The sequence below is a fragment of the Strongylocentrotus purpuratus genome, unplaced genomic scaffold (assembly GCF_000002235.5).
Source record: "Strongylocentrotus purpuratus isolate Spur 01 unplaced genomic scaffold, Spur_5.0 spur5_scaffold_17, whole genome shotgun sequence".
Taxonomy (NCBI): Eukaryota; Metazoa; Echinodermata; class Echinoidea; order Camarodonta; family Strongylocentrotidae; genus Strongylocentrotus; species Strongylocentrotus purpuratus.
The window spans coordinates 9,970,385-9,997,085 of NW_022145602.1; the positions used below are offsets into that span (position 1 = coordinate 9,970,385).

The 26,701-nt window shown below is 37.0% G+C and overlaps 1 protein-coding gene across 2 annotated transcripts; it reads left to right on the forward strand.

Moving 5' to 3' along the window:
• Positions 1 to 25,459, forward strand: LOC588969 (serine/threonine-protein kinase 33). Of its 2 annotated transcripts, XM_011674528.2 has the most exons (13): positions 1 to 127; positions 10,834 to 10,979; positions 15,461 to 15,753; positions 16,319 to 16,423; positions 17,361 to 17,499; positions 18,146 to 18,228; positions 19,330 to 19,411; positions 19,840 to 19,915; positions 20,617 to 20,729; positions 21,098 to 21,420; positions 21,820 to 21,834; positions 22,914 to 22,976; positions 23,712 to 25,459. In XM_011674528.2, exons 3-13 carry the CDS (start codon positions 15,550 to 15,552, stop codon positions 23,943 to 23,945), a joined length of 1,437 nt encoding a protein of 478 aa, XP_011672830.1. In that variant the 5' UTR covers positions 1 to 127; positions 10,834 to 10,979; positions 15,461 to 15,549; the 3' UTR covers positions 23,946 to 25,459. The 2 variants fall into 2 exon arrangements, with proteins under 2 accessions (XP_011672830.1, XP_011672831.1); XM_011674529.2 differs by lacking the exon at positions 21,820 to 21,834 and having other exon boundaries at positions 21,098 to 21,429.
• Positions 25,460 to 26,701: the final 1,242 nt, after the last annotated feature.

The window sequence follows — 26,701 nt, forward strand, 5'->3', positions numbered from 1 at the left end:
CAGGCGAGTATACTTATCATCTTGCGATCGATAGCGAACTTGCCAGTGCGGTAAATGAGACGAAGTTTGGTCAAATTTGGGCACAGTCTTTCTATTTACGCTTAGTTTTCATGACATATATTGAAAGGTGAGTCTTTAAACCATGATATGATTTCGCTAATATTTTGTTCACCGTGACATTTAATTTCTGTGGCCATAATAGCTAGTTTTCTTTTACTTCCGCCTCCGTTCGTATCCCTGGCAGCGCAGGACGCTTCTCAGCTCCGCCGCCCAACCAGTGCATCTCCAGTGTACATGTTAGCATGCATCAGCTGCTGCACACGCCTACGGCACGGGTCATAGACCGTCAATGTTTATGAGATGACATTTGTTTGCATGCACGTACAAAACTAGACTAAGACCAAGTAAAGCAGCCACCAATTACTGGAATATTTAATAGTTGGATATTCCATTAGATTAAGTGGGCAGTTGAGAAACGAGTGGAGAGTGTAGGCGACTGAGCTGTGTTTGTGACATGACAGTGTGATCTGAGACTGAGTGTGAGGCCCGGACTCGGCCTGGCTCAGTTGACTTAAAGTTGAAGTTGAGTGAAGACTGATGTGTGTTTTGTCTGAAGTTGTGACTGTGAGAGTGTGGAATATTTCGATTCATGCAGATGTGATTCTAGACAGAAATAACCATGATTTGGTATCAGTAGGGGCGCCGGTCCGAGAATATGGATCGTCCGCATAAACAGATAAACGAGGATCGTTTTCGTGAAAACTGACAGACGCGTCCGAAAAAATAAAAGATCGTCCGCAAAAAATTTACAGAGACTGTCATGTTAAACATAAGCAATAAATCCTCGGAAAGGCTGACAACCCATGAAAGTAGACGGTTATTAAACTGGGGGTATTTTATTATCCATTTTTTTTGCATTGGTAGCCCGCGGATCGGCACCCGCAGAGCGCCGAAGAATAAAAACTTCTGCAAAAATGCAAAAGATCATTACTTTTTAGGATGCGAATTTGTCCGCGTTTACAAGGATATCCTTGATTATGCAGACGATCTTCATACTCGGACGAGCGCCCCTACTGGGTATGGCCTGGGAAGTTCTTTAATAAATCACATTTGTCAACCTTCCTCATACAGTATAATGTACATGTATATGTACATGTACGCAGTTATAGATGTCAGACGGTAACCCTACCCTCGTTGCATGCACAACAGCCGTTTTTTTTACCAGAACTTGTCTCCCTTTTTTGAGCAGAGGGGCGGGGGACTGCCCCCCAAAAAGGTGTTGAGCAGTGTCTGTAAAAGTACTGTGAACTAGACCCACACTGGGAGATATATTTAGTCATTTTTGGACAGTTTAAGATCATTCGCAAATTATAAGCAGATATAATCATAGACGAATCAAGACTGGATTCAAACCTGCAAATATTAATTACAATTAGATCTACATCGGAAATGGGACTGCACATCATTATAATAATTTTCAGTCTCAGAATTTATAACAGAAGCAATTGAACTCCATAAAAAAATCATCATCATCCCTACAGTGTGTATTTACACAATGCCATAGATCTCAACAAACAACAACAAATAATAAGATACATTTTTCCAAATGATAAGAATTTTTCTGGTATACTCGAGTCTAAATCATGCTGACACACCAGAGAGAGTGCAAGACTGGAGCAAAAGAAAACATATTTTTCAACATGTATGGAAAGTTTGTACCTGTGTAATAATGGCGATAATCAAAACATTGGTATGGTTGTGTAAATTATGCTTGTCACCCTTTTACAGGTTCACACCTTCAAACTTTCTGTGACTGCTGTTTTATTTGGAAAATAACAATGACACTGCAGTATACAGTACCTGCACATGAACATGTTGCTGTAGCTTGCTGTAGCTTGTTTGTGCTAACCATGCATAAGTTTTATGTTCCAACATTTTCTCACTTGCTTGATAAGATCAACATTGCTTGGTGCAACCATGGAAACACAAATGTTGATTTTAAGGACAATGGGCCATGTACACAATGAACCTGGACATGTAGAAGTAATGTACATACCGGTATCAAGTTTACATTGTACCTGCACATATTGATTTGGAAGCGGTACAAGCCATGTTGAATCTTCCTGTTTACTCTTGTTTTTCAAGTTTAACTATATGTTCATCTGAACTTTTAGTTAACAACTGTTCATTCACCTGCAATTTGCGAAATGGCATCTTTTTAAAATGGAATTCACTATATACATACATTGATTACTGCTATGTTGGGCAAGCCTTTTAGTCCTTGAGAGAAACTTTTGTTCAATAAAAAGGTGTGCTGCTGTAGTACACAGGTCTATTTGTAACTATACTACAAAGAGAAACTCAGTCAAATTGTGTTGTGGTTAAGAAAGAGAGTCGTAAAACTCACTGGTATTGTGTTGCCTTGTATTGTTAGCCCTCATAAAAAGGCAGCACAATGAAATTAACAGGTAATGTTGCAACTATAGTGGTCATGAAAACTAAGTTTATTACCCTAAGTTAATTACATGTACTTGAACAATGTAAATGCATTGTAAAATTTTCTTGTAAAGTGCTGTGGATAGACCAAAGGCAAAGTACATGTAAGTCTTCTCAAAGAAACTTGCTGCTTTGCCTCATGTTTTTTTGTTTTATTCAGTCCTTCTGATAAGTAATGATTTTGCGACCAGTCTGCAACTTCCTTTTTAAAGTTTTGTATTTTACAACATGAACATACAATACGATCAAAGAATTTTTTTATGAGGGGCGAGGGGGGGGGGGGGGGGGGGGGTGGTAGTACCGTAGTATGAACATCTACATGTTTTATTTGATAATTGATTATCTTAATACATAGTACCTTCTGTCATAGAGTTTTCAAAATTCATATATGTTTCATTGATTTTGAAATCCATAAGATTTAAGACAAAACAGATAATGTACTGAAATATAATAGCGAATAAAGAAAGAAAAAACATAACAAAAACAGACGTATCAGAAAAAATGACACCCTAAAAAATGCAACTTGGAAATTAATTCAAAATAAATCCTTCAATTTGAGAAAAAATAAAAGGTGAAGTTGCCACCTTCCGTCTTAGAATTGAGATTAATTTCAACAATGAATAATCTTGACCTTTTATGAATAAAGCTGATGAAAAGTTTTTTTTTCTTGTGCCTTAAAAATCATGCCAAAATTATACATTTTAATTGTATTAACAAATTCATTCATTTATTTGTTTTGGTGTGTTGATAAAATATGGTGTATTATTTTGAAGGTATTACAAAGTTTTGGTTTAGGTCATGTATTTGGTTCAAATTAACATATTGGAAGCATATGCATTCCTACAATATACACATTGTCGCAGTTGAAAATTGAGTCTAAAGTTATGAAATTATAAATAATAAACTCTTTATGTTGCATAGCTCCCTCTCAAGGTCAAGATATTAATTTAGCTATGAAACAATGTTTCTAGACTAAAATCGACTGATTAGCTATTCCCGTTTGGAAATTATATAATGTATCCCAACTACATTTTCTGAGATTCTTATGGTCGCAGGCGCTATTTGAAATTCATCAAAATTTACCGGGAGCACCGGTAAATTTTGATATTCAATTTTTCTCGAAAACAGAAGTATTTTAGGAGCTTATTTTTTTAGTGCTTATAATACATCCACAGGGGCATCCAAATATATAAAAATTGTAAAGATTTACTATCCACCCAATTTTCAAAATTTCCCAAAACTTTGTATTACCTTTAATATGAACAGTTCAAAGACTGATACTATGCATAAAGTTCACAGACATGCAAACTCAAGTACCAAGACACTGATGTCACCAGCATCCTGGTTTTGGTTATAGGCATTTGTTCTAATTTCTATGAAAGCCCCACCAAGGGATCACCATTAATTGTAGGTGATGAATGCCAAAAGTCTGGGCCATTTTCTGAGTGCTATAGCATGTCATCGTCTATTGTTCCTTTCCATAAAGAGAAATGCTCCAGGCCATAAATTACTCAACTTGATTGTGCTCGGTTTCTGAACATTAGATTTAATCTGAAAGAATTGGGACATATTAGTGATGGATGATCTCCATCATGTTTTGGATACGTTTCAACTTTTAAGTACCATATGTTGTGGCAACAGGATATATTGATTTTGTACAAGAACTTGATACTGATTGATATGCACACCAACGAAGGGAAAATGATATGAAACTTACATTTAAATAATTTTTTTTGGCTCGAGAAAGTCCAGAGGGAACTTTTCATTTAACTTTGCCCCCTCCCATATGAAGAATCCGGGATTATTCCCAGTACATACATGTATGTACATGTGCATATATATATATATAAAGCGATGTCCATGTACAATGAAGCCCATTCACACAGCCCCAACACCATTTTGATAAATCTTTTTTTTTTTTTTTTTTGACTTCCATTTAAACTGCTGGAAGAACCCGTGTTTGTCTTTGTTCATTCTGATTTTTCTGTGAGTAGTGCGCAATTGTGACTTGGCGCTGCTCGGCATGTGATTGCAAAGTGACATGACCAAAAACCGAAATCATTCAGCAATGCTTCGAGAGTGGGCATTTACATGTACACTGCAAAAATCTGTAAAATTTCTACAGGCATTTAAACAAACCACACACGAGAGGTGGGTTTTTCGAATTTGGCTTGGTTTTCATTGTGTTTGCCGGTAATTGCTTGGCAACTAGCAATGCAACAAAACATGGTAAAGTGAGAAAAATTGATGATTTTTGCTCCCGGTGTAAATGCAACTATTGATTCCCTATAGCTGGCTAGATCTATTTTTAGAGGTGCATGATACGGTATTATCAAGCATTGTTCCAATACTGTTGCTGCAATTAGCTTGTAGCGAACGGATTGTGCAAATAATTGGTTATCTAGCTGCGGATGTCCTTCGATCATGCCAACTTCGAAGAGGGCAAATACAAACAGATACAAATAGCAATGTACATGGTAGGCACACTTGTGAAGTTGTTATGTACCGTGGTGTTATAAGGAGCCAAAGTATTTGGGTGTCTGCAATCAATAAGATACGGAAGAAACTTGTAACTAATGTTTGGATTCACGCAAGGATGTTTTGTGTAGATTCTGCTTTCAGACCCTATGTAAAGAGACCCTTGTAAACTACATGTGTAAGAGATAAGCTTAGTAGAGGTGTTGTGGTCGAGTGGATACGTCGCCGGACTGTCGATCACAAGGTCCGCGGTTCGAGTCCCGCCGCCGCACTAATGTCCTTTGGCAAGACATTGATCTACATTTGCCACACTCCACCCAGGTGAAGTAAATGGGTACCTGGTAGGAATTTATTCCTTGAAATGCTAGAGCGCCGTATGGCAGCCGTGCTAAAGCCAGGGTAATAATCGGGAGCGCCAGGAGGGTCAAATCTGTCTGACTGACATGAGCGCTATACAAGAACCCACTATTATTATTATTATTGAGAACCTGGGAAGTGGGAAATATATAGGCGAGGAGAGTAAAAGTCGGTATGAAGTTTGCATAATTTACACTGCAAAAATAAGTGAACATTTGGCAGGCACTTGGGTTTTATGAAACAGAGTCCTGAAGTGAAGTTATCTTTTTTGATCTTTCGTCGTGTCTGCATAGTTGCATAGCAACTACCAGCGACACACCGTAATGTGAGAAAATTTAATTATTTTTTTATTTTTTGTTGCAGTGTTAATGCAGCTACATGTACTGGGTACCTTCTTTATGATTGTCAGTCTGAGCTATACCATTTTACAGCAGCGAAAAATATACATGGGGGCTCGGGGCAAAGTTGCCCCCGAAATGCCAAAGAGAGCCCCCGAAAGCCATGAAAGAGTTCAATGCAAACCAACTTAAAGAGTGTTATTTTCATGCAAGCAAGCTAGAAAAGTATAACCCCCCAAATTTTAAAAATATTTCCCCCTGTTTTACAGACCATAATTACATCAACAGAGAGAAAGAGGGGGAGGAAGGGAAAGAGAGATAGAGAAAGAAAGATGGCTGTAAATCCAGGCTACCACTTCAAAGCAACACAAATTTTACAGCCTGTAGGCTTGTCTCAAGTTATTCTGACTTTTGTCAAAAGTGTCAAAACAGAGTCTCAGCACACAGACTAATCCCCTCTGCAAAAGAAGACGATTGTTGACCAACTTGTAAGAAAATATAAGAAAAGGATCCATCCTTTTCAAGAAGGGGTGGGTTTTTGTGTTGTGGCTGCCCCCTATTGTACCCCTGTCTCCCGGTGTACACAGCCCTTCAGAATTGGATACATTGTAAAGAAGGAAATAGAGAAAGAGCCCATTGAAACTTGATAGTGTCTGAACTTCTCTTTCTTCTCGGGAGTTGTTACCCGCTTTAGAGTCTGCTCACAAATTGCAAGAAGTATTGTGTGCCGAGCCCTGTAGCAGTGTGTTCTTTGACACCATATGTGTACATGTAGATGCCAAAGAGAGTATTTTGGGAAGATTTCATGAAACACAAATAAAGAGTATTTCAGTCATAAAGTCACTCCATTTTGAAATTTGGACAAAAAAGATATTTTGAGTTATTGTTTGAAGGCAAACTGATATCAAGTTAAGGAACTTGTAGACCCCACATTTATAGTGTTGCCCAAAAGTAATTGACAGCAAGTAAACAAAGAAAACAGAAGCATTTACTATTGTAGGAACTCTTTCTTCCCTAAAGTGATTATAGAAATTAGATACAGTTGCCAAACGTTAAATTTCATTAAAATAGTGTACTTTTAGAATTTAGCAAAATGTATCGGTATGCGGAATTGCATTTTTTTTTAAAGAAGAAGAAGAAAGAAAGAATTTAAATGAAGAAGGAAACGTTTCAAAAAATTGTTTTGAATTAAATGTTTCAAAGTATTGTTTTGAAGTAGGGTTTTCAATTCAATTTGTTTTAAATCATTCTTGAAAATAACATCGTTTCAAACCCAGATGAAAAGAATATTATAACTTTGTGAAATATGATTACTTATACTTTATAAGCTACATGTAGAGTACTAAGACTTCCCAAAATGATGTAAGACCACTCCCGTCTATTAAAAAAAAAGTTGGGGACAGAATCAGAATAATTAAAGTATATCCTTGCATTGAGTGATTACAATTGCAGTGTTCTTCATACATGTAGGCTAAATGTACTTTGAAAACCCAAATTTGGGGATACACTGTACAAGTATTCCTTGAACAGAAGAACTTACATGTAGTTTAAAGTGGCTTTAAAAAAAGAAGACATTTGCAATGTCTCTTCTTTACAATTTTGTTGGCCAAACAACCTCAGTCCTTGTCTCTCTTTGTCACTGAATATTCAAAAGGAAACCTCAGAAAATCTAATTGCAAAGAGCTTTGTGACTTGTCATCCAAATTACACTAGATTTAAGTCTGCAGGTCCACAGGCCATAAAAGCTGTACCACAATCTCCTCTAAATTAGTCCAAGAAGTAATACCTGTAGTTTTGTCTTGTTGTTGACTCCATTTTATAGGTTTCTGCTTGAGAGTAAAGTATTTATAGAGAGTTGCAACGAGCTTAATTTCATTTAAGCTGATAATGAAGTTTGATTGTTGCATTTTTAAGTACAAATGTACAATGTATTCCTTGCAGGGGGAATCGGTTGTAGAAATAAAGTGTTGTTTCACAGTAAAAAGATGTCCATTACTGGGCTGCACTGAAGAATTCAGTACAGAAATATATACAGTGTTTACAGGCCTACATTGTCCTGGGGGGGGGGGGGGAGGGGGTAGTCCTTTTCCCTTTTCAAGTTTTCAACAAACATTAAATGTGTATGTACATATACCAATTGTTTTGTATTAAAGGGACCACAGCATTATACAATAATAGGAGGTATCTTAAAAATCTTGATTTGAATGCATATTTTCTGAGATTTCTCACTGTTCCTTTCTCACCAATTCAGCACAAACTTAAATTTTGTTGTCCCTCTATAAAGAGATTTTTTTTTTCTTCTATTTCTTTTTTTCTTTCAAAATTTGCCACAACCTAAATTGTAAGAAGGTAAATCAATGTGTTCCTGTAATTGGGGCCCTTTCTTGTTGAGTTTGAGAAGCAAAATCTCCCTAAAATGTGCATCCATGTACAGTACACAGTAAGCCCCATTTTGTTTGGGGTTGGGGGAGGGGGGCATTGGTTTAATAATCCTTATTTAGATCTTGAACCATCCATGGGTTGCAACTAGCAAAATATACATTCCTGTATCATGCCTACAAATTGATACAAATTCATAATACATAATTCATACAAATAGTGCGATTGTTCATTTTTCTTTGAATGCTGTCTTTCAGCCTTGAGGTATGAATTACAATCTTTACTAGGCAAACTGCCTACATGTATTAAACTCTGCCCTTGAGGGTCAGACAGTGTAATGTTAGCATCGTAAAATGCACTAGATATAGCCTTTTCAAACTCATCGGCCCATCACGTCACCCCTACAGCCTTGACGGAAATACAAGTTCGTCCTTGGCCATTGAAAACAATACACTGGATTATCCATATTGATTGCTATTGTGCATTACAGGTGTGTAATGCACTAAGACCCGCTTTATATATTCTTAGAAAGAAAGAAAGAAAAAATCGCTTCGATGATCATTAGATCACACCCAATTGATTATAGTGACAGAAACATCACCCAGCGAGGGGGTAGTGCAAATAGAATCACCACGCATCATATATGAAAGTATACTGTATTGGTGTTACTTTTTGATGAGGTACCGGTAGAGATGGGGAGGAACGGGGGAAAAAGTGGAGAGGAAACGATATGCAGGTGTCCTTTAGAGTAGCGTTTGCAATACTCATGAATGTTCATAATTTATTCATTTGGTATGGAAGATTGGGATATAGTATTTTATCACTGAAGCTAGAGCTCACAAAGTGAGATTTCTTTCGGGCAATATCTCTTTTTATTCTTATCTCTTTTCAATCTATCCACAGCTTCATGTACACATGAACTGTTGTCCCTCTTATTGTAAATGAGTCACTCCTTATATAAATTGTACTTGTGTCGTATGTGAAATGATCACAAATGCTCATGAATTTTTAAACCTAAAACAATTGAAAACAGTTGAAATTACTGAACCACTCAAATTACATTTGTGCATACATTGTAGCATATCATGATGTCCAATTGTCCATATATATTAATTCCTTATAAATTTCTTTCGTAATTTTCTTATTCAAGCTAGAACTACATAACAGTTAATAGTTTATTGATAAATAATTGTATTTACTGGATATTTCTACAAGTAATGTGCTAAACACAAACTTCATAGTCTTTACCATACACATGACTAATAGCTTTGTCTGACCTATGTGTCGTACTGCAATATTGATTTTTGTCGCCAAAAGCCCCCATTGTTGTCGATTAATAGAAGATCAATACTTGCATGTAGTTTGCCTTTGCATGACTGGAGACTCTAGGGAAAAGGTATCTACAGGGTCGTTGATCATTACGTCAGGGTGACGCTCGAAAACTTTGAGGAAAGGATGAAGGGCTTTGTTGTTGTTTATAAGGAGTGACAGATAGGTCTGTCAGTAAATTGGGATATATAGTGATGGATTTGTGCGTGGGATAGATGTACAACAGGCAAACCTGCAAAACCCTATATGCAAGGAGGATAGTAGACCTGAGGATCATTGTGATCAAGTACATACTGTACTGTATGTTTTCTCTTTATCAGGTACAGGTGGTTGCCAAATAATTAATGATAACGACCTATCGTGAAAGGGGTCTATAGTTGTAAGCTAAGTTTAGATCCTGACAAAATAGGTTAAGTTACAGTATGTGATCCACTGTTTTTTCGTATGTTTGGGGCCAGAAGACACGTGCACTAGACTAAACACAGTTTGATTAGTGCAATTACTGGTTTATTCTTTATTACCACTTATGTTTTTAATATATTGATTTTCCCATCTCATCATCATCATCATCATACTTTGCAATTGCATTACCGGTATTAAAGTATCATGGGGTTTGCATGGTGTCCAGACACTGAACAAACATAAAGACTTCTCTTTTGCCTTCAGATTTAACAGAAGAATATCCATCAAATAGCACTAATCATCATAATTGATACCGGAGTGTTGGCTCAGTCAGTAGAGCGTCCGCCTCACAACCGGGAGGTCGTGGGTTCGAACCCCGGCCGCGTCGTACCAAAAGACGTTAAAAGATGGGAGTTGCTGCTACATGTACCTTGTTTGGTGTTCAACAATAAGGGATAGAGTAACGTCCATTTGGCGCTGCTCAGTGGCTGCCGGGCTCATGATCAATCGGGCAAAAATAATTTCCGTTTCGGTTTAATAAAATTTGGAGTGGACTATTAGGCTATTATTATTTATTATTATTATCATTATTAATAATAATAATAATAATGATAATAATAATAATAATAATCTTTTAGTCCATTTAGTCCATTTTAGTCCATTTTAGTATATTAAACCGAAATGAAAATTCTTTTTGCCCAATTGATCGTGAGCCTGGCAGCCACTGAGCAGCGTCAGATCGACGTTGCTCTATCCCTTATTGTTGAACACCAAACAAGGTAGCAGCAACTCCCATCTCTTAACGTCTTTTGGTATGACGCGGCCGGGGATCGAACCCATGAATTTATCCTCTCTAATATTGTCCAACAAGTGTCTTAGAAAATTTATGAAATATTGCTTTTTAAATTCTTTAAATTTCTGTTTTAAATCCACTGTCCTGATACACACCCTGTCCGAACCCGCAACGTCCAGGTATACTGCATGTATTGGGTTGTCTAAAGAATTTTGATATCATTCTTTATTTTCTATTATATTACCTTATCTTATTCAACAGGTTGGAATGCTGTATTCTGTTGCCGAGATGAAATTTGTCTGATTCTTCCACGGCCACAAACATTGCTGATTCCATTCTTACTTTACCTGTGCCGGTGGATACAAGCTGCACAGAGCCAGTTCAGAAAAGAGACCAAGAAATACCGGGTAGGTCAATGAAAATTAATCACCTTCTACTTGATCCAAGATGGATTTTCTGACATTTACCTGAACGTTTAATAGCGCTGTATAGATGATTAAGGTGTATCACAGTATCGTAGTGGTGCTTTATATTTTATTATGTAATACCTATTTTCCCAAAGAATGCGTAAGGTATCTTTGGGTTATCATGATATCCCTTGATTAAGCCAATTAAGTTGCCAAATGGTATACTTAACCCTATTTTAACTGGACTGTTTCAGACCAGGTTTTTACTGGGGGGGGGGGGGGGGGGTCACCCCCCCCCCCCCCCCCCCCCCCCAAGATCTCGGCCTTTCACTGCCGATCGCCGCGAAAATTTGCATACATGTCAAGTGAAGTGTATAGAATACTATGGTAATTTCAATTTTTTGAAAAATTCACTCATTTGCATATTTATGGTAATTTATGCAATAAGGTCATAAAATTCACATTTTTGCCCATAAATCATACATTATTCATTTAAGCATTCTTTTTCACTACATATATTTGTTAGACCATTTGGAATAATAATACAACACAAAAAATTGGAAGAGCCAGGTTATTCCTTATGTTATCTCTTGTTTAGATAATTTCTTATGTACCTGTAGAGTAAAGTACCCGGTAATCGGTCAGCTCCGGTTTTCGGCCAATTGGTTGGATACATGGTAAAATCACTTTAAAATACATCGCATAATAGCATAACACATATCCCACACATACCATACCATGCCAGTGTCACTGAAGAACCACATTTGCAATGAAAAATATATCCTAAAATATCACATTTTAGCGATGTAATCGGCGGTCCCGCTACCCAAATCTGAAAAATCGAGTTTCTTACGCGTGTATGTAAGAAATATGGGTACCATAAAATAGCTTTATTTCAAGTATTTTTCAGATATAGAGCCCGATTTTGTGCTGGTCGCAAGCTCAAAAGTATCTCATCGCATGTATTAAATCAATGCAGCCGCACACCGCGACGCACACACGATATGTCTGTCTAATTCAGATTCCAACTTCCGATCACCGCTGTGCCTGTATTCGGCCAGGCGAGCACCCGGGAGCTCCGGCGTGGGATACCTGCTCCGCCCGCTTGTGCTATACATCAGCGCAGAAACGCACGGCGCGCGCGAGCGCTTCCTATTGACTTTGTACATGCGGCCGTAAACTGAAACGCTCGGCCGATAACCGGCTCCAAAACAGTGAAAATTGAAATGAATATTGTCATGGCAATTCGTGATTTTTTTTGGGGATTCTTTTTTTGTTTAAATAATAATAATATTTGCTTCATGATTTGAACAAGAAATGATAATAAATAGGAAGTAAAGAGTCCAATAAATAGGATTTTGTCTTAAGTGGCCGAAAACCGGGTACTTTACTCTATTTCATTGTTTTTTAACTTATGTTTTTTATTGTTTTTGTGGTTTTTTTTTTTTTTTCATTTATAACTACAATTCAACTATTTTGACCCCAAAACAAACACCTAAACTTTAAACAAGACTAAATAACCAATGTTTTATCTCTTTTTGGGAAAAATGACATTTCCATATGTTTTGTACACAAATCACGAAAATGAGCGATTTTCGGGCTGACATGCGAAGACAAAAAATTACGTGACTTTGTAACTATACGTCCGATTTTCGAAAAAAGTCATGAAAGGAAAATTTTATATCTGCCGTGGTTTCGGAGTAGTCCCAAAATTTCTACAGGGGGGGTCAAATTGACCCCCCCCCCCCAGTTAACGTAGGGTTAAAGAGTACTTAAATAGACTACAGACTTTAAACACCTTTTTGCTCTTAAGTAACATTCTATGCGACCAGATATTCCTCTCTTTTTATCATTGTGTTAGGGACATCCAATCGTGATAAGTAATACACACTGTATATCATTTTAAAGGCAAGAATCTCCTCTTTCGGAATCCCTAAAGAAACAAAAAGTCTTTTTCTGGTGACCTTTTGTTGGTTTTGTGGTGCTGGGTCACATTTATTGTTCATGTACAAAAGAAATGGACATTTGGTACACCAGGGGGTGTTTCACAAAGATCCCAAGTCAAACTTAACTCAAAGTTGGACTTCAATATCATGGAGAGCCATTTGTAGCCTTAAAATAAAATACATTCAAAGCAAAAAAAATCAGTATTTTAGTCTTTTCATAACTTGCACATCAAGAACATGAATTCTCCTTGATAATAGAAAATATGAATGATTTGAATCAACATTTCATGCCTTTTAAAATAACTTTTACAAAATATTTTTAATGATGCTAACGGCTCTCCATAATGTTTAGGTCCAACTTAGAGTTCAGTTCGACTTGGGATCTTTGTGAAACAACCCTCAGGGATGAGAGCGGCAACTAGAGTTGTTTGTTTCAAATAAGAAACAGATTGATACAAAAATTGGGTAAGGGGATTACACACAACAAAAATCTACAGTAGTTTGAAAATGAGCTTCCATACAAAGAAGGAAAAGACTTTAACCTGTACAAAGTCTTTTGACATTTGTGTAAATAAAACTTGATGATAAAGGAGAAAAAAAGCATACCTACATGTGCATGGAAATGAAATGAAAACTTTTTTCTGTATTGTTTGTAAGACTTAAACTTGTGTGAAGTCGTTTGACATTCAGTGTAAATATTTAAAAAAATAATGTTGAAGAAGAAAAGACGTATACACTGTACATAGCAATGAATTGAAAATATTTTGAGAGCTGCATGGTCATCAATATGCCATTTTCGTAATGTAATCAAATTTAATGCACACATCTTTGTTTGGTGCCTCGTTACAAATATTTCATTCACCTGTTATGAATAATTGTATTTCAATAGTCAGAATGCGCATTGCATACATTACATGTTGTTAGGTGTTAGGTAGGGCAGGCCGTAATGTTTAACCTACATGTGTACATGTATCTAGCAACAACTGTAATATGAAATTTGCATTCTGACCATTGAAATACAATTTAATATTCATAACAGGTGAATGAATACTTTGTAACATGGCACATAACAAAGATGTTTACATTGCATTTGATTACATTACAAAATCGCCTATTAGGCCTTGACCACATGAGTCATTAGTAAAAAGTGAAAGTGAGTGGAACCACTTTCTCTGAAAGTATTGATTGTTAGTTTCAACTTGACCACTGGTATTTTGATGAGCCACATTTCTGGGAAAGAGTAATAAAAAATCAATTGACGTGATCATTATAAACTCCTTAAATTGTTAATGGAATGTAAATTAGAGATATTTACATGAAATCATTAGTAGTTATATGACATTATGCTTCTTAATTGGTGCTTGTTCACATAAAGCCCATTTTTCGCAAGTATCGATTGTTACATCAACTTGACCACTGGAATTTTATGAGCCACATTTCTGGTAAAGATTAAATAAAAATCAATTCATGCGATCATTATAAACTCCTTAAATTGTTAATGGAATGTACATTGTAGATAATTAGGGATAATTACATGAAGTCATTATGCTTCTTGGTTGGTCCTTGCTCATATAAGGCCCATTATTAACACAGCCCACACTTTCTCTGAAAGTATCGATTGTTACAATCAACTTGACCGCTGGAATTTTTATGAGCCAGATTTCTGGAAAAGATTAAATAAAAATCAAGATAATTACATGAAATCATTAGCAGTAATATAACATAATACTTCTCTGTGCATGTTCACAAAAGACATAAGGCCTGTTTACAAAGCCCAAACTGCGATTACACTACTGAAAAACCCCATAAAAACTTCTCACTTCTGACATTTTTTGTGAGTATAGTGCTCGCGATCTGCATGGGATTGCGCGAAGGCGAAGAGAGTCATATGACCAAAAACAGGAATCATTAAAGGTAAAGACCAGTTATGGTCATGCGATGGCATTGTGAAAGAAACGTTGTGGAATCGATCAGAAAAGGTTGATCATCTAGCATCTAGCATCTGCAAGGTTCTGGAATCATCAAAATGATAAGAAATTTGGCCCATTCTTCGTAAGTTACAAGCACTATACACAGAAAGATGTATATGGGACTACCCTATATCTCTCACAGACCATGAGAGAAACAAATTTACCAAATATATGTATTAGTAGGCGGTTTCCCTGCAAATTTTTTATCATCATGTATTAGTCAAAACATATTCTTTCACATGATTGGTAATGAGAGCTTCCATTTCATTTTTTGAAATTGGGGCATTTCCAATACTTTTCTTTACCTTTAACAGATGTTTCGAGTGTGGACATATACAGTGCAATAATCTGTGAAGTTTCTACAGGCGTTTCCAAGCACCACACTCCAGAGGTGGATGTTTCGATTTCTGTTTTAAAATTTTGTCGGAATATGAGAAAAGTCAAGATTATCTGCCAGTGAAAGCAATGTGAGCATGATGAGACATGGTCACTATGTATATAAATACATCATGTGTACCATCAATTCTAATGCATATGTACTTTTTCATTTTATTTTTTCTTGCAGATATCTTGGCCCCCTCCCCTTTTCCTCTGCCGTCCCCTCACGCCCTGCTTCAAGCTTATCCGCTGAACTCACTGCGATCCTGATGTGACATGACAATGCGGGTACAGCCCCTGGGTGGCGGGGTGGAGAGGACGCGCTCCGTGCCGCACACCCGCCTCGAAGACGATGCCGCGGTCGAGAAGCACTACCAGAGCGGCGCCAAGCTGGGAGCCGGCAGCTTCGGGGTCGTCTTCGAAGGGACCTGTCTCAAGACGAACAAAAAGTGGGCCATCAAGATTATCAACAAAGAGAAGGTGAGAGAGGGTTCACTAGCTGTTGGACATGCCCATGATTAGTTGCAGTCTAGTATTCTTGTTTCTTAATTATCTGAATTACCTATGATGATGTACATCTGCAGCAAGTCTAAATAATTGTAGAGGGCCATTCAACAGGTCTGTCAAATCAATCCTCATGCATACAGGGTCGAAAGTTGGTTCAAACAATTAGATTTGAACGTCATCGCCTTAATCTCTACGTGGTCAGCATTCGCACAACAGACCAAGGTTCTCCTCACGCTTCGGTTTGGCGTATGTTGCACGCACGTGATTGCTGCGGTCACGTCGTCCATAGTCGTATTATACCCAATTTGCCTTGAGTCAGGCCACGGGAAAGAGGCATTGTCTCGTCAGTGTACACTCCCTTTAAAGTATTCAACATTGGCGCTAATTTAGCCAGTCAACCTACGATAAACACAGAAACATAAAATTTACAGGGGGTAGGAATAATTTAGTTGTTAACTGTATATAAAAAACATTCCTGTTTTATTGTGTGTGATTATTCTCTTCAAGTGCCATCACTCTTGCATTCTTGTTTTGACAGGCTGGGAGCTTAGCGGTCAAGCTGCTGGAGAGAGAAGTAGCCATCTTGAAGAAAGTCAAACAAAGACACATTATTTATCTCAAAGAAGTCTTTGAAACTCCAAAGGTATGTCGTTCTAGGCTAATTTAGATTTATTTTCATGTGTACATGTATGCCATTGTTTGCAGCTCTATACATTGTCTAATGTTATAGTTTTTCCTATTGCCGAATCCATTTTAAACTCAAATGTTGATCTAATCTATGGCTATCAAATCCAACCCAGAAATTTATAAAGCGCCAACATCTAGGCGCTGATGAGACTGAAAAACTACCCAAAATGTCTGTTTATGATTCTAGCTGGGAAAGACAAAAAAGCAGTGACTAATTGTAAGCAATCTGAAATAGGTATGTCTTTTAATAGTTGAGTTCTGAAAGTGGATAACTGGTGACAAGAGCGAAAGATTTGGGGAAGACCATTCCACAATCTCGATGCACGGCTGTAAATGATTGGAATTTTATCAGTGCAATCTTTTGGGTATTATTGTCCTTTCTACAAAGGCTGTCATTCACTTTGGGACTAAAACTAATTTTGGAAGAGATTAATAAATTGTTGAGTGAGAGCCTTAACGGTCATTAGTTTTTGTTTTTTCTTCTTAATGGTATATTTTTTAAAAATCTCTTGTTATTGGCTTTTGTTTTTGTTATTCAGTCTTCAGACTCTCTGAGACATAGCAGATTACTCTTTAGCGAAAAAGAAAAAAATATCACAATTGCATGATATTGTTAGGGGGTAAACATTGATCAAATGCTAATTTTAGTGACACTAGACTATTCAGACAAGTACTCACTCACACAGACTTTTAGCTGATCGGACCACTCATTTACTTTCACCAATATTCAAGAACAACTCACTTGTTTTCTCCCACCTCACAGAGAATGTACCTAGTGATGGAGATATGCGACGAAGGAGAACTGAACAAGCTTTTCACGTCCAAATGTTTAGACCATTCATTTAATAACTAATATTTAAGAATATCTCGCTTGTTTTCTCCCACCCCCACAGAGAATGTACCTGGTGATGGAGATATGCGACGAAGGAGAACTGAACAAGCTTTTCAACCACGAGGGAGTCTTCTCGGAAGCAGACACAAGAACAATTATACAGAGATTAACCAGTGCAGTAGCCTACTTACACAAAAATGGTAAGGACATTGAAAATCGCAGGTATCTCTAGAATTCCTGCTATCCCCAATATGCAAAAAATGCCTTGATGTAGCTTCCTGGACATAATTTTGATCCTCTTCTTGGACTGTGAGAGAGTTGAAATCGCTTGAAAATCATGATAAATCACAGTGATTACTGTCGAAAGATAGACCACACAAACACACACGTAATCAACACCAGCATACACAGCCCAGTCGTGTAAAATAGGGGTCCCCTCGTTATATAAGGACCGCTATTCAAATACCCTTTACCTGTTTTCATAATATGAGAAAAGGGTCATTATTCATGTGGGTCATTATTCATGAGGACCGCTAATTATAATCGAAGAAGAGGATTGCTTATTCATAATATGAGAAGAGGGTCTATTCATAATACAAGAAGATTGAAGATGAATAGCGACCCTCATTTCGTATTATGAATAGCAGTCCTTAGGAGCAGTGACCCCCAATATATATTTCATGTATGAAAAGTACTCCTTCACATTTATGAATAGCAAAAAAAAAAGAAGTATACCCAGAAATCCTACTACTGACGAATCCGTGTTCTGCTACAGCTAATATACTAGACCCTTTTGCATCTTAATATTAATATAATGTTACCATTTTGCCTGATTTCCTTCCACAGACATTGTGCACAGAGATATCAAGCTAGAGAACATCCTTGTTAGTAAGAACCCAGATGAACCAAGTGATAGATTGAATATTAAGGTAAGTCTGCAGCACGAGACTAGTCGATGACTCTAAATAAGCCAGTTCATAGTTGCTGTCCGAGCATGAGCAGATAAAGGTCATTGCAGACCAAATTGTGAAATACACAGAGACAAAATACTGGATACGCGCTCATGAAAGTTATGTAAACATTATTCATTTATGCACAAGCAGTGCACTCCATGATACACAGGTGGAAGTATTCTTTGAAAGAGGAAACAAAGGCTATTTATATAGCACCTCCATCGCTGTAGGAGTGATTATTTCAAAATGTACAAAGTGGGAAATCTTCATGTTTTGAAGATCTGTGGATATTCAGGGTCATTTGGGACATGTGCTAACCGTGAACTATAGTCTATACATACATGTTGAATGCTGCCTCTAATTCATGAAGCATTTATGATAGAGGTTTCGAAAGTCTGCAGCATGAGACTAGTTGATGACTCTAAATACACACAGGTTGAATGCTGCCCATAATTCATGAAGCATTTATAATAGAGGTATCTCAGTTGAGTGGTTTAAGCAATCAACTTGAAATGTGAAGGTCGCGGATATGGGGCGAAGTCAATATTGAAATGTTGCAAAATGCATTGTTCTTTTCAACAGGGAATTCTTAATGATTTTTGAGGATGCAATGCGTTTAATGAAATTGAGGCGGTCACCGTTCATGCATTTTGTAACATTTCAGGTGTACTGCACATTCCACGATTACATACTGGTACTCATTGCAAATGGGCATCATTTTAAAGAAAATATATCAAATACCCCTAAAGGCCATTCCATTGTAGCTGCGACCATGAAAATCTCAGAATATGCAGTTCTGATATATAATTTAGCAAATCGGTCGATTGTAGTCAAGAAACATTGTTTTAAAGCTAAAGTAATGTCAGTCTTGAGAAGGAGCTATACAACATAAAGAGTTTATTATTTACAATTCCATCACTTTAGACTCGATTTCGACCGCGAGAACGATCATTGAATATTGTAAAATCGCATATATGCTTCCAATATGTTCATTTGATCCAAATTCATGACCCCTTACCAAAACCTTGTATTACCTTTAACATACTCGTGCACTTTCATTTGTCCCTTCTGTTACAGTTGACAGATTTTGGGCTGTCTGTCGTCAAAGGTGGTGTAGGCAGTGACATCCAAAACATGTGTGGAACTCCAATGTATATGGGTAAGTTGATTATCGATCAATCGATCGATTGATTGATTAAATTTATTTTATCAGGGTTAAACTCACATCAGCCTGAGAAGACTGCTTTCAGCCAGTCTGTTTTACAAACATAAAACAAATCATAAAGATACCAAATTGAATATAAATAGAGAGGAAAAACAACTTAAATATGATATATGTAACAAAGTAAAGAGGCACATAAAATTAAGCGCTAATTGTCAGAATGTACTTTGTGAACTCTTTTGTCATAATTCATTTATGATAATGTTTATCTTTTTAATTCTCTTTGCTATTATGATATTCTTTTATTTGAGTAAAAATAAAAATGATGCATTATTTTTTTCCTCGTTTATCGTTACCTATCTTCTCTTGTATAAGAGTCTGGTCATTAATAACAATCTCCTGCTCTTTGTTTCTCAAATTGGCAGCTCCTGAAGTAATAGACAACCAAGGCTATAGTCAACAGTGTGACATATGGAGTATAGGTGTTATTGCTTTTTTATTGTAAGTATCAAAATATGTAGATGCAATTTTGTATCATCAGTAATAACAAAGATTAACACTTGTCCAGTGCACGTTTCTTACTATTGCATGTTGCCTATTATAAAATGATGACATGGATACTAATCAAATGATTGGTTGAGAGCGTACACGTGACCAGGCATTTATTTTGCCTAACGCGTAATTTTGATAATGACCGGTCATTGACACATCATGTAATAAAATATCATTTTATAAAACGAATAAGACATCTTTATATAACACATCATTTTGTTCTGGCATTAGTAAAATTACACACACTCGGTACCTTTGAAACAGTCCAAACACCCTCGGCTATCGCTTAGGGCGTGTTAGACTGTTCCAAAGGTACCTCTGTGGGTAATAATGCCCTCACTGCTGTGTACTATTTGTATACTATTGCACGTTGAAACTCACATTCGCTGGATTCTGTCTTATGATGTTATATCATGTTTTATCAAAAACATTCTGAAATGTTTGTACAGTGCATAGAGATACATGTATTTAACATTATGCCCCACAATATTAAAGAACAAACCTCAAACCTCTTTGTCTTTCTAAAAAAAAATTATTAGTCTTTTTTATTATCATCATCTTCCCTCTATCTTACCAAAAGAAATGAAGTAAATCAATTTTTTAAAATTTTTGATTGCTTCATTTTCATTTTCATTATTTTTTGTTTGCAGGATATGTGGTGAACCTCCATTTACAGGTCAGGATGAGGATGGTCTGTATGACTCAATACGGAAAGGAGACCTAGACTTCTCCACTGATGCTTGGCAAAGGATTAGTGATGAAGGTAAGATGATGAGGTTATTTTCTTACTTAATCCCTTTAGGGCGACTTCATTGGACGATTGTCACAATTACTATTCTCCCAACTTGCACAAGCCTTGACACATCCAAAGGGCAAAATTTCACATAGCCCCAAATAGGGATAATTCCACTAAAGCCTCGCTCAGATAAAACATAGCCTCTTTAAAATAATGATGCAAGCATACTACGCCTTACATTTCTGAGCCTTATGACACAGAGCTCGGTGAATACTTATAGGGGATGACACTCCAGTTGAGTTTGGTGGCATATATGTTTCTGATATATGCGTACAATGTGCTGATTATCAACAAATCTGAGATTGTTTCTTCTCTTTGTGCCTTATCCACTCCAGCTAAAAATGCCATCCAGGGTCTACTGAAGGTTGACCCCGCCCACCGTCTGACGGCCAGCGAGCTCCTGGACCACCCCTGGATCACGGGGGACCGGTCCCGCCCCATGAACAACGGCCCCACCAACGTCCTGGAGATGATGAAGCAATGGAAGCTGGAGGAGGACAATGAAGAAGGGGAGGAGGAGGTGGATGGTGGAGGAACGAACAATGTGGATGATGGAGGGAACGATGATTCAGTGAATAATAACGTGAAGGAGGGAGAGACGTGTATTAAAGAGAAGGGCACTAAGATTAGTCGGCAAGCAGGGTCTACAACGTCAACAGGAACAAAAGTAAGTGTCAGGCCTGATAATTACCCGATTTAAATCAGTTTCCCAATTTTTTCCGGTCCTGAAAAGCGCTATATAAGAACTAGCTATTATTATTATTATTATTAAAAGGGGGGGGGATGTCGTTAGATGCCATTTTACCCCCGAATCCTCTTTGTTTTTCTCAAGGGGGGCGTGGTTGGAACAAAAAAAGGAGGAGGGGAGAAATGATGAAAAAAAATGAGTAAAAGGAGGAGAAGAAGAAAGGAAGGGAGAGAGAGAGAGAGAGAGAGAATGATAGGCCAAAAGTAAAGGGATAGAGGGAAGGATTATTCAATGAATAACAACATGAAGGAGGGAGAGACGTGTATTAAAGAGAAGGGCAAGGTCAGTCGGCAAGCAGGGTCAACAACGTCAACAGGAACAAAGGTATTAAGTGTGTGTGTGCAAGGAAGATAATTGGAGACAAAGGAGAAGGGAGAAATGATGAAAAGAATGAGTAGGAGGAGGAAGAGTAGAAGAAGAAAATAAAGAGAGAGAGAGAAGGAGAGAGAAGGAGAGAGAGAGAGAGAGAGAGAGATCTTCTGCTGGAGGAGGATAAGGGGGAGGAGGAGGTGGATGGGGGTGGAGGAACAAACAATGAGGATGACGGAGGGAACGATGATTCAATGAATAACAATGTGAAGGAGGGAGAGACGTGTAAAGAGAAGGGCAAGATCAGTCGGCAAGCAGGGTCTACAACGTCAACAGGAACAAAGGTAAGTCTGCATGCACAAGAAGGCTTTTTGGAGACAGAGGAGAGAGGAGAAATGATGAAAAGAATGAGTAGGAGGAGGAGGAGTAGAAGAAGATAAGAAAGAGAGAGAAAGAGCGAGAGAGAAGGAGAGAGAGAGAGAGAGAAAGAGAGAGAGCAAGAGAGAGAGAGAGAGAGAGAGGACGATCTCCTGCTGGAGGAGGAGGAGGAGGTGGATGGAGGAGGAACGAACAATGTGGATGATGGAGGGAACGATGATTCAGTGAATAATAACGTGAAGGAGGGAGAGACGTGTATTAAAGAGAAAGGCAAGATTAGTAAGTGTAAAGGTAAGTGTGCATGTACAAGTAGAAAAATAGATAGTGGTGGTTATTTTACCTGACTGCTAAGAAAGTATAAATGCTTGTTGGTAAGCAACCAGAGGACCGACGGCGTTAGCAGTGGTCTTGTTATCCGGCGACCTGGGTTTGAACCAAGTCGATGTTCTAGTGCCCTTCCGTAAGGCATTAATCCTCATTACCAGGTCCTTCGGAGATAATAAGGTTGGTTTTGGCACGGGAGGAGGAGTGGAATAAAATGAAAAGCATCACTATAACAAGGTTGTTACTTAAACAAATATTTTCATGCTTTGTAAGTAACACCACCGAGTATGGAGATGATCAAGTGATGATGAAAATGGTATTCATGACAATTGGTGTATGTCTACTTGTACAAACTAATTCCCTTTCTTTTACCCATTTTTGTCTTCATTCAGTCGTCAAAACAGTCTTCAGCACCAGCCAAGAAAACTCCAGGTGTATCAAGATCAAAATTAAGTGTAAGTTTCATCTGAGTATTTTTCTGACGGAAGGTCTCCTGGTGGGTCTTGCACAAAGACTAAGATCAACATTAAGTAAGATTTAATTATGGCAGGAAGTTCATGCCACTGTTTGCTCTCACCATTTACTGGCAATAGTCTCTCAAGGGACGTACAAAATCATGGTCACACATGACATATCTACAGAATTGAGCCTTTTTGATAGTTCATTATTGAAGGAAAAAATATTATCTGAAGATTATAACTGAGAGACCAATGGTGAGAGCAACCAGTGGCACGAATGGCCTGCAATAGTTAAGTCCAACTTAAAGTCCGTCTTAATCTTTATGAAACACTCCCCAGGGTGTACCCAAAATAAAACTTGATGTGATTTCTTGGAAAAAAATAGGATTTTTGAAGAGAAATTTGTATCTATCCTTACATTCATGTAAAGAGCAAGATATATTGTTTTGATCCCAGGAACTTTGCATGGACTATGTTTTGTATGTCTTTGAGCAAGATATCTTTCGTCTGTTTTGCCTCTTTCTACCCAAGTTTATGTATTAAAAGGTACTTTGTAGGATGCAAAACAAATATCGCCTTTGATTAGCAATTACCTACCTTTATAATGCTGGTATGCTCCCAATTTCCAGGTCATTGTTTGTAAAGCGTTAAACAAAATATCTATTACGTGATATACTAAAGTAATGTTGCTCTTATTTGACCCTTCTCACATTTGAACCTTGTCAAACACAGCCTACAGAGGGCGCACCATCAAGAACTTCCCGAAGCAGCGGGCACTCTGGCCCTTCCACATCCACGTCGACGTCGAACTCCAGATTGTCGACGACGCCCCGAAGTCGGGCCACCGCACCCAGCAAGTCACCCCACAGGACTGTCGGAGGCTCGAGGGCGAAGCCCAACTCACCGAAAGGCGGCGGGGGCACGCCGGGGCGGGGTACTAAAAAGAAAGCCTCCGGGGTGAGCTGAGGACAAGCCTAAGGGGTCGGGGTTCACACGTAAAGTATAAATATTAAGAATTTTATATCGATCATGTATTCAATAATGCAAGTTTGTTTGTGTGTGCATAGAACGGAATAACCATTTTCTCTTTTTCTTCTTTTTTTTTGGTCAGCTTTTATCTGAACAGCTCTATGCATGTACATGTAATGTTTGACGCTTGGTCTCATGTAGCGTTTGATTTTCGTAGAGAGTGCATACCTGCATGTGCAAAAAAAAGAATAAGTTATTAGAATAAAAAAGAATAAGGTGTTTTGCGATGTCAATTGTATGTCTTAGGAGAACAAATATTGGGATACATTCTAGCTGCTACACGCGGAGTCTATGTAGATTATGGTTATGATAAAGTTCAGGGTAAAATTAAAACTTTAGTGCCTGATTTACTAAGCACGGACAGCATATAGTTAATCATATGAGTTTGACGAGACAGCATAGATTTACTACCAAAATAACCACTTTTAGAAAATAAGAGTGACTATCATTATGCTAGGAACCAAATAAGAAATAAAAAATGTTACATTAAATTCATTAAATTCATTAAATTCATGAAATTCATGAAAAATTATTTGAAATAAATACAAGAAATTATCACTTTTTACCGCCTTCTATTAAATTGAAGGCTTTAATGTAATAACCTAAGTATCTTAACCTACAGTATTGCCAAAATAATTGTAACTCTTGTAAAGAACTGAACATATTATTTTTGTCATGTAAAACCATTTAAATTAGTTCATGCAGTATTGTATGTAGACATCATATTTTCTTGAAAGATCATCTTTAGCTTTGGAAATAGTTTTGCTTTTCTACATAAACTGATTGTCGGAACCCTGTTTGTTTTAGACTCTAATATATATTAATAAATCTCTAGATTATCTTTCAAAATAGTAAAATTAAGTTTAGATCGTTTTTGTTAATATATATTTTTGGTTTGGTATACCACGTCTGAGATTTATTTGCTTCAGATAAAGATTAAGAACAATATTTTTATTTGATTTAGATGAGAGTTTAGAAATATGTGCTTATTTTCATTGATTGTGAAGTGAAGAATATGAAAATGATATGAAGAAAATGTCTAATTTTATACAGTACTTTATTTAAGGTAGTAATAATTTAAGAACGAGATATCAAAATGAAAAGAGAAATGCTAAGACTTTTCTTTGGTTGTGCGGATATAAAATGTGGCATGTGTATTGATGTTAATAAGGTGACTTTTTTTTCTGCATTCCGTGACTGTTTTCTTACTTTTGTATTTCCAAAATCTATACCTTGAATGCATGCTTTGTATCTATGGTGTATCAAATTATCATATTTACAATATGAATGTATGGAATTATAATTTGCCACTGATGAAACTAATTTTATGTTCACTGTTTAAAGTAGAAACTGTCACATGCATCAAACTCCGGCAAATTTCATGTTTGATTTTAGATTCATGAAAATGTTTCATGCCTTGAAATTACTTATTAGAAGTGACAGAAAAATGATTTTTTTTTTTTAAATTTTTTAAAATAAATTATTTGGGACATTTCTTTTGCCGAGGTGTTGTGGTCTAGTGGATAAGTCACCGGACTGTAGATCGGAAGGTGCAGGGTTCAAATCCCAGCCCTACACTAGCGTTCATTGGCAAGACATCAACATTTGCCACTCTCCACCCAGGTGTAAATGGGTACCTGATATGCATGAGCGCTAGCTAGTTTGGCGACTCTGCCATAACTAGGGTAATAATACCTACATGTAAGCGTCACTGTGTGATGGATATGAGCACTATATAATTGGCCATTATTAAAATATCGCATCATTTTCTGGATTTGCGGTTTTTGTGCCAGGCCTGTTTTGTTGAGATGGTTTTATCTATAATAACTACAGGGTATCGAAATTCATTATAGTCTTCTATACAAAACCCTTCCACACTTAGTATTTGTGCCTTCAGACCATTCCGTCGTATTGTAGGGAATATAAAAGTAAGTTTCTTATGAATATAATCTGAATGTACACTGTGTTGGGAGGTACTGGTTAAAACTATGAGCAAGAGGTGACTCCAATAGTACTATTAGAGTCACCGAGGCCCAAAGTTTTAACCAGTACCTCAAAAAGAAGGCATGGTTTAAATATGTCCTGCATCAAAAATATTATTTTCTAAAGAATACAAAATAAACATTAAAATTAAAATTAAAAATATGAAAAAATATTTATTTTTAATAAAATGGTAAAAAAAAAAATTTAAAAAAAAATTCTTTTCTTTTTCAACTCCCAAATAGTACCTTTTCAGAGAAACCTTTAAAATATTTTTCTGGTCACGTGAAGAGTTCTCAACCAATCAAAAAACCAATACATTTTTTATGCAGGATATAATACTGATTGTCTGCTGAGAGCCAGAAAGCTGTTAAAAGCTAAACGTCCATCTGGCTCTCGTTATCTTCAAAAGAAAAAAACCTTTCGCTCTTCAGATTTGTGCCTTTAGACCATTCTGTCAAGTTGTTCGGTAAAGGAAAATTATTTTCTCATGAATAGTACTGATTATCTGCTGACAGCCAGAAAGCTGTTAGCTCATATACACTTCTATGGAGTTAACATCCCTCTGACTATCAGCAGGTGAAAAAGAAGAATTAGATATGTGCCTCAAAGCTAGTCAAGTATTTTTATAAGCAGAAAGAAAATTTATTTTGCTTGAACATGTATTTCATTTCATCAATGAAATTGTATGCAAAGATAATGGCCTTCTTATT

Excerpts from the sequence above, each read along its gene's own strand:
- LOC588969 (XM_011674528.2), top strand. The coding sequence starts at position 15,550 with ATGACAATGCGGGTACAGCCCCTGGGTGGCGGGGTGGAGAGGACGCGC. Across the intron at positions 17,500-18,145 it reads AGCCTACTTACACAAAAATG|ACATTGTGCACAGAGATATC; the intron begins GTAAGGACATTG and ends TTCCTTCCACAG. Across the intron at positions 22,977-23,711 it reads TATCAAGATCAAAATTAAGT|CCTACAGAGGGCGCACCATC; the intron begins GTAAGTTTCATC and ends TGTCAAACACAG.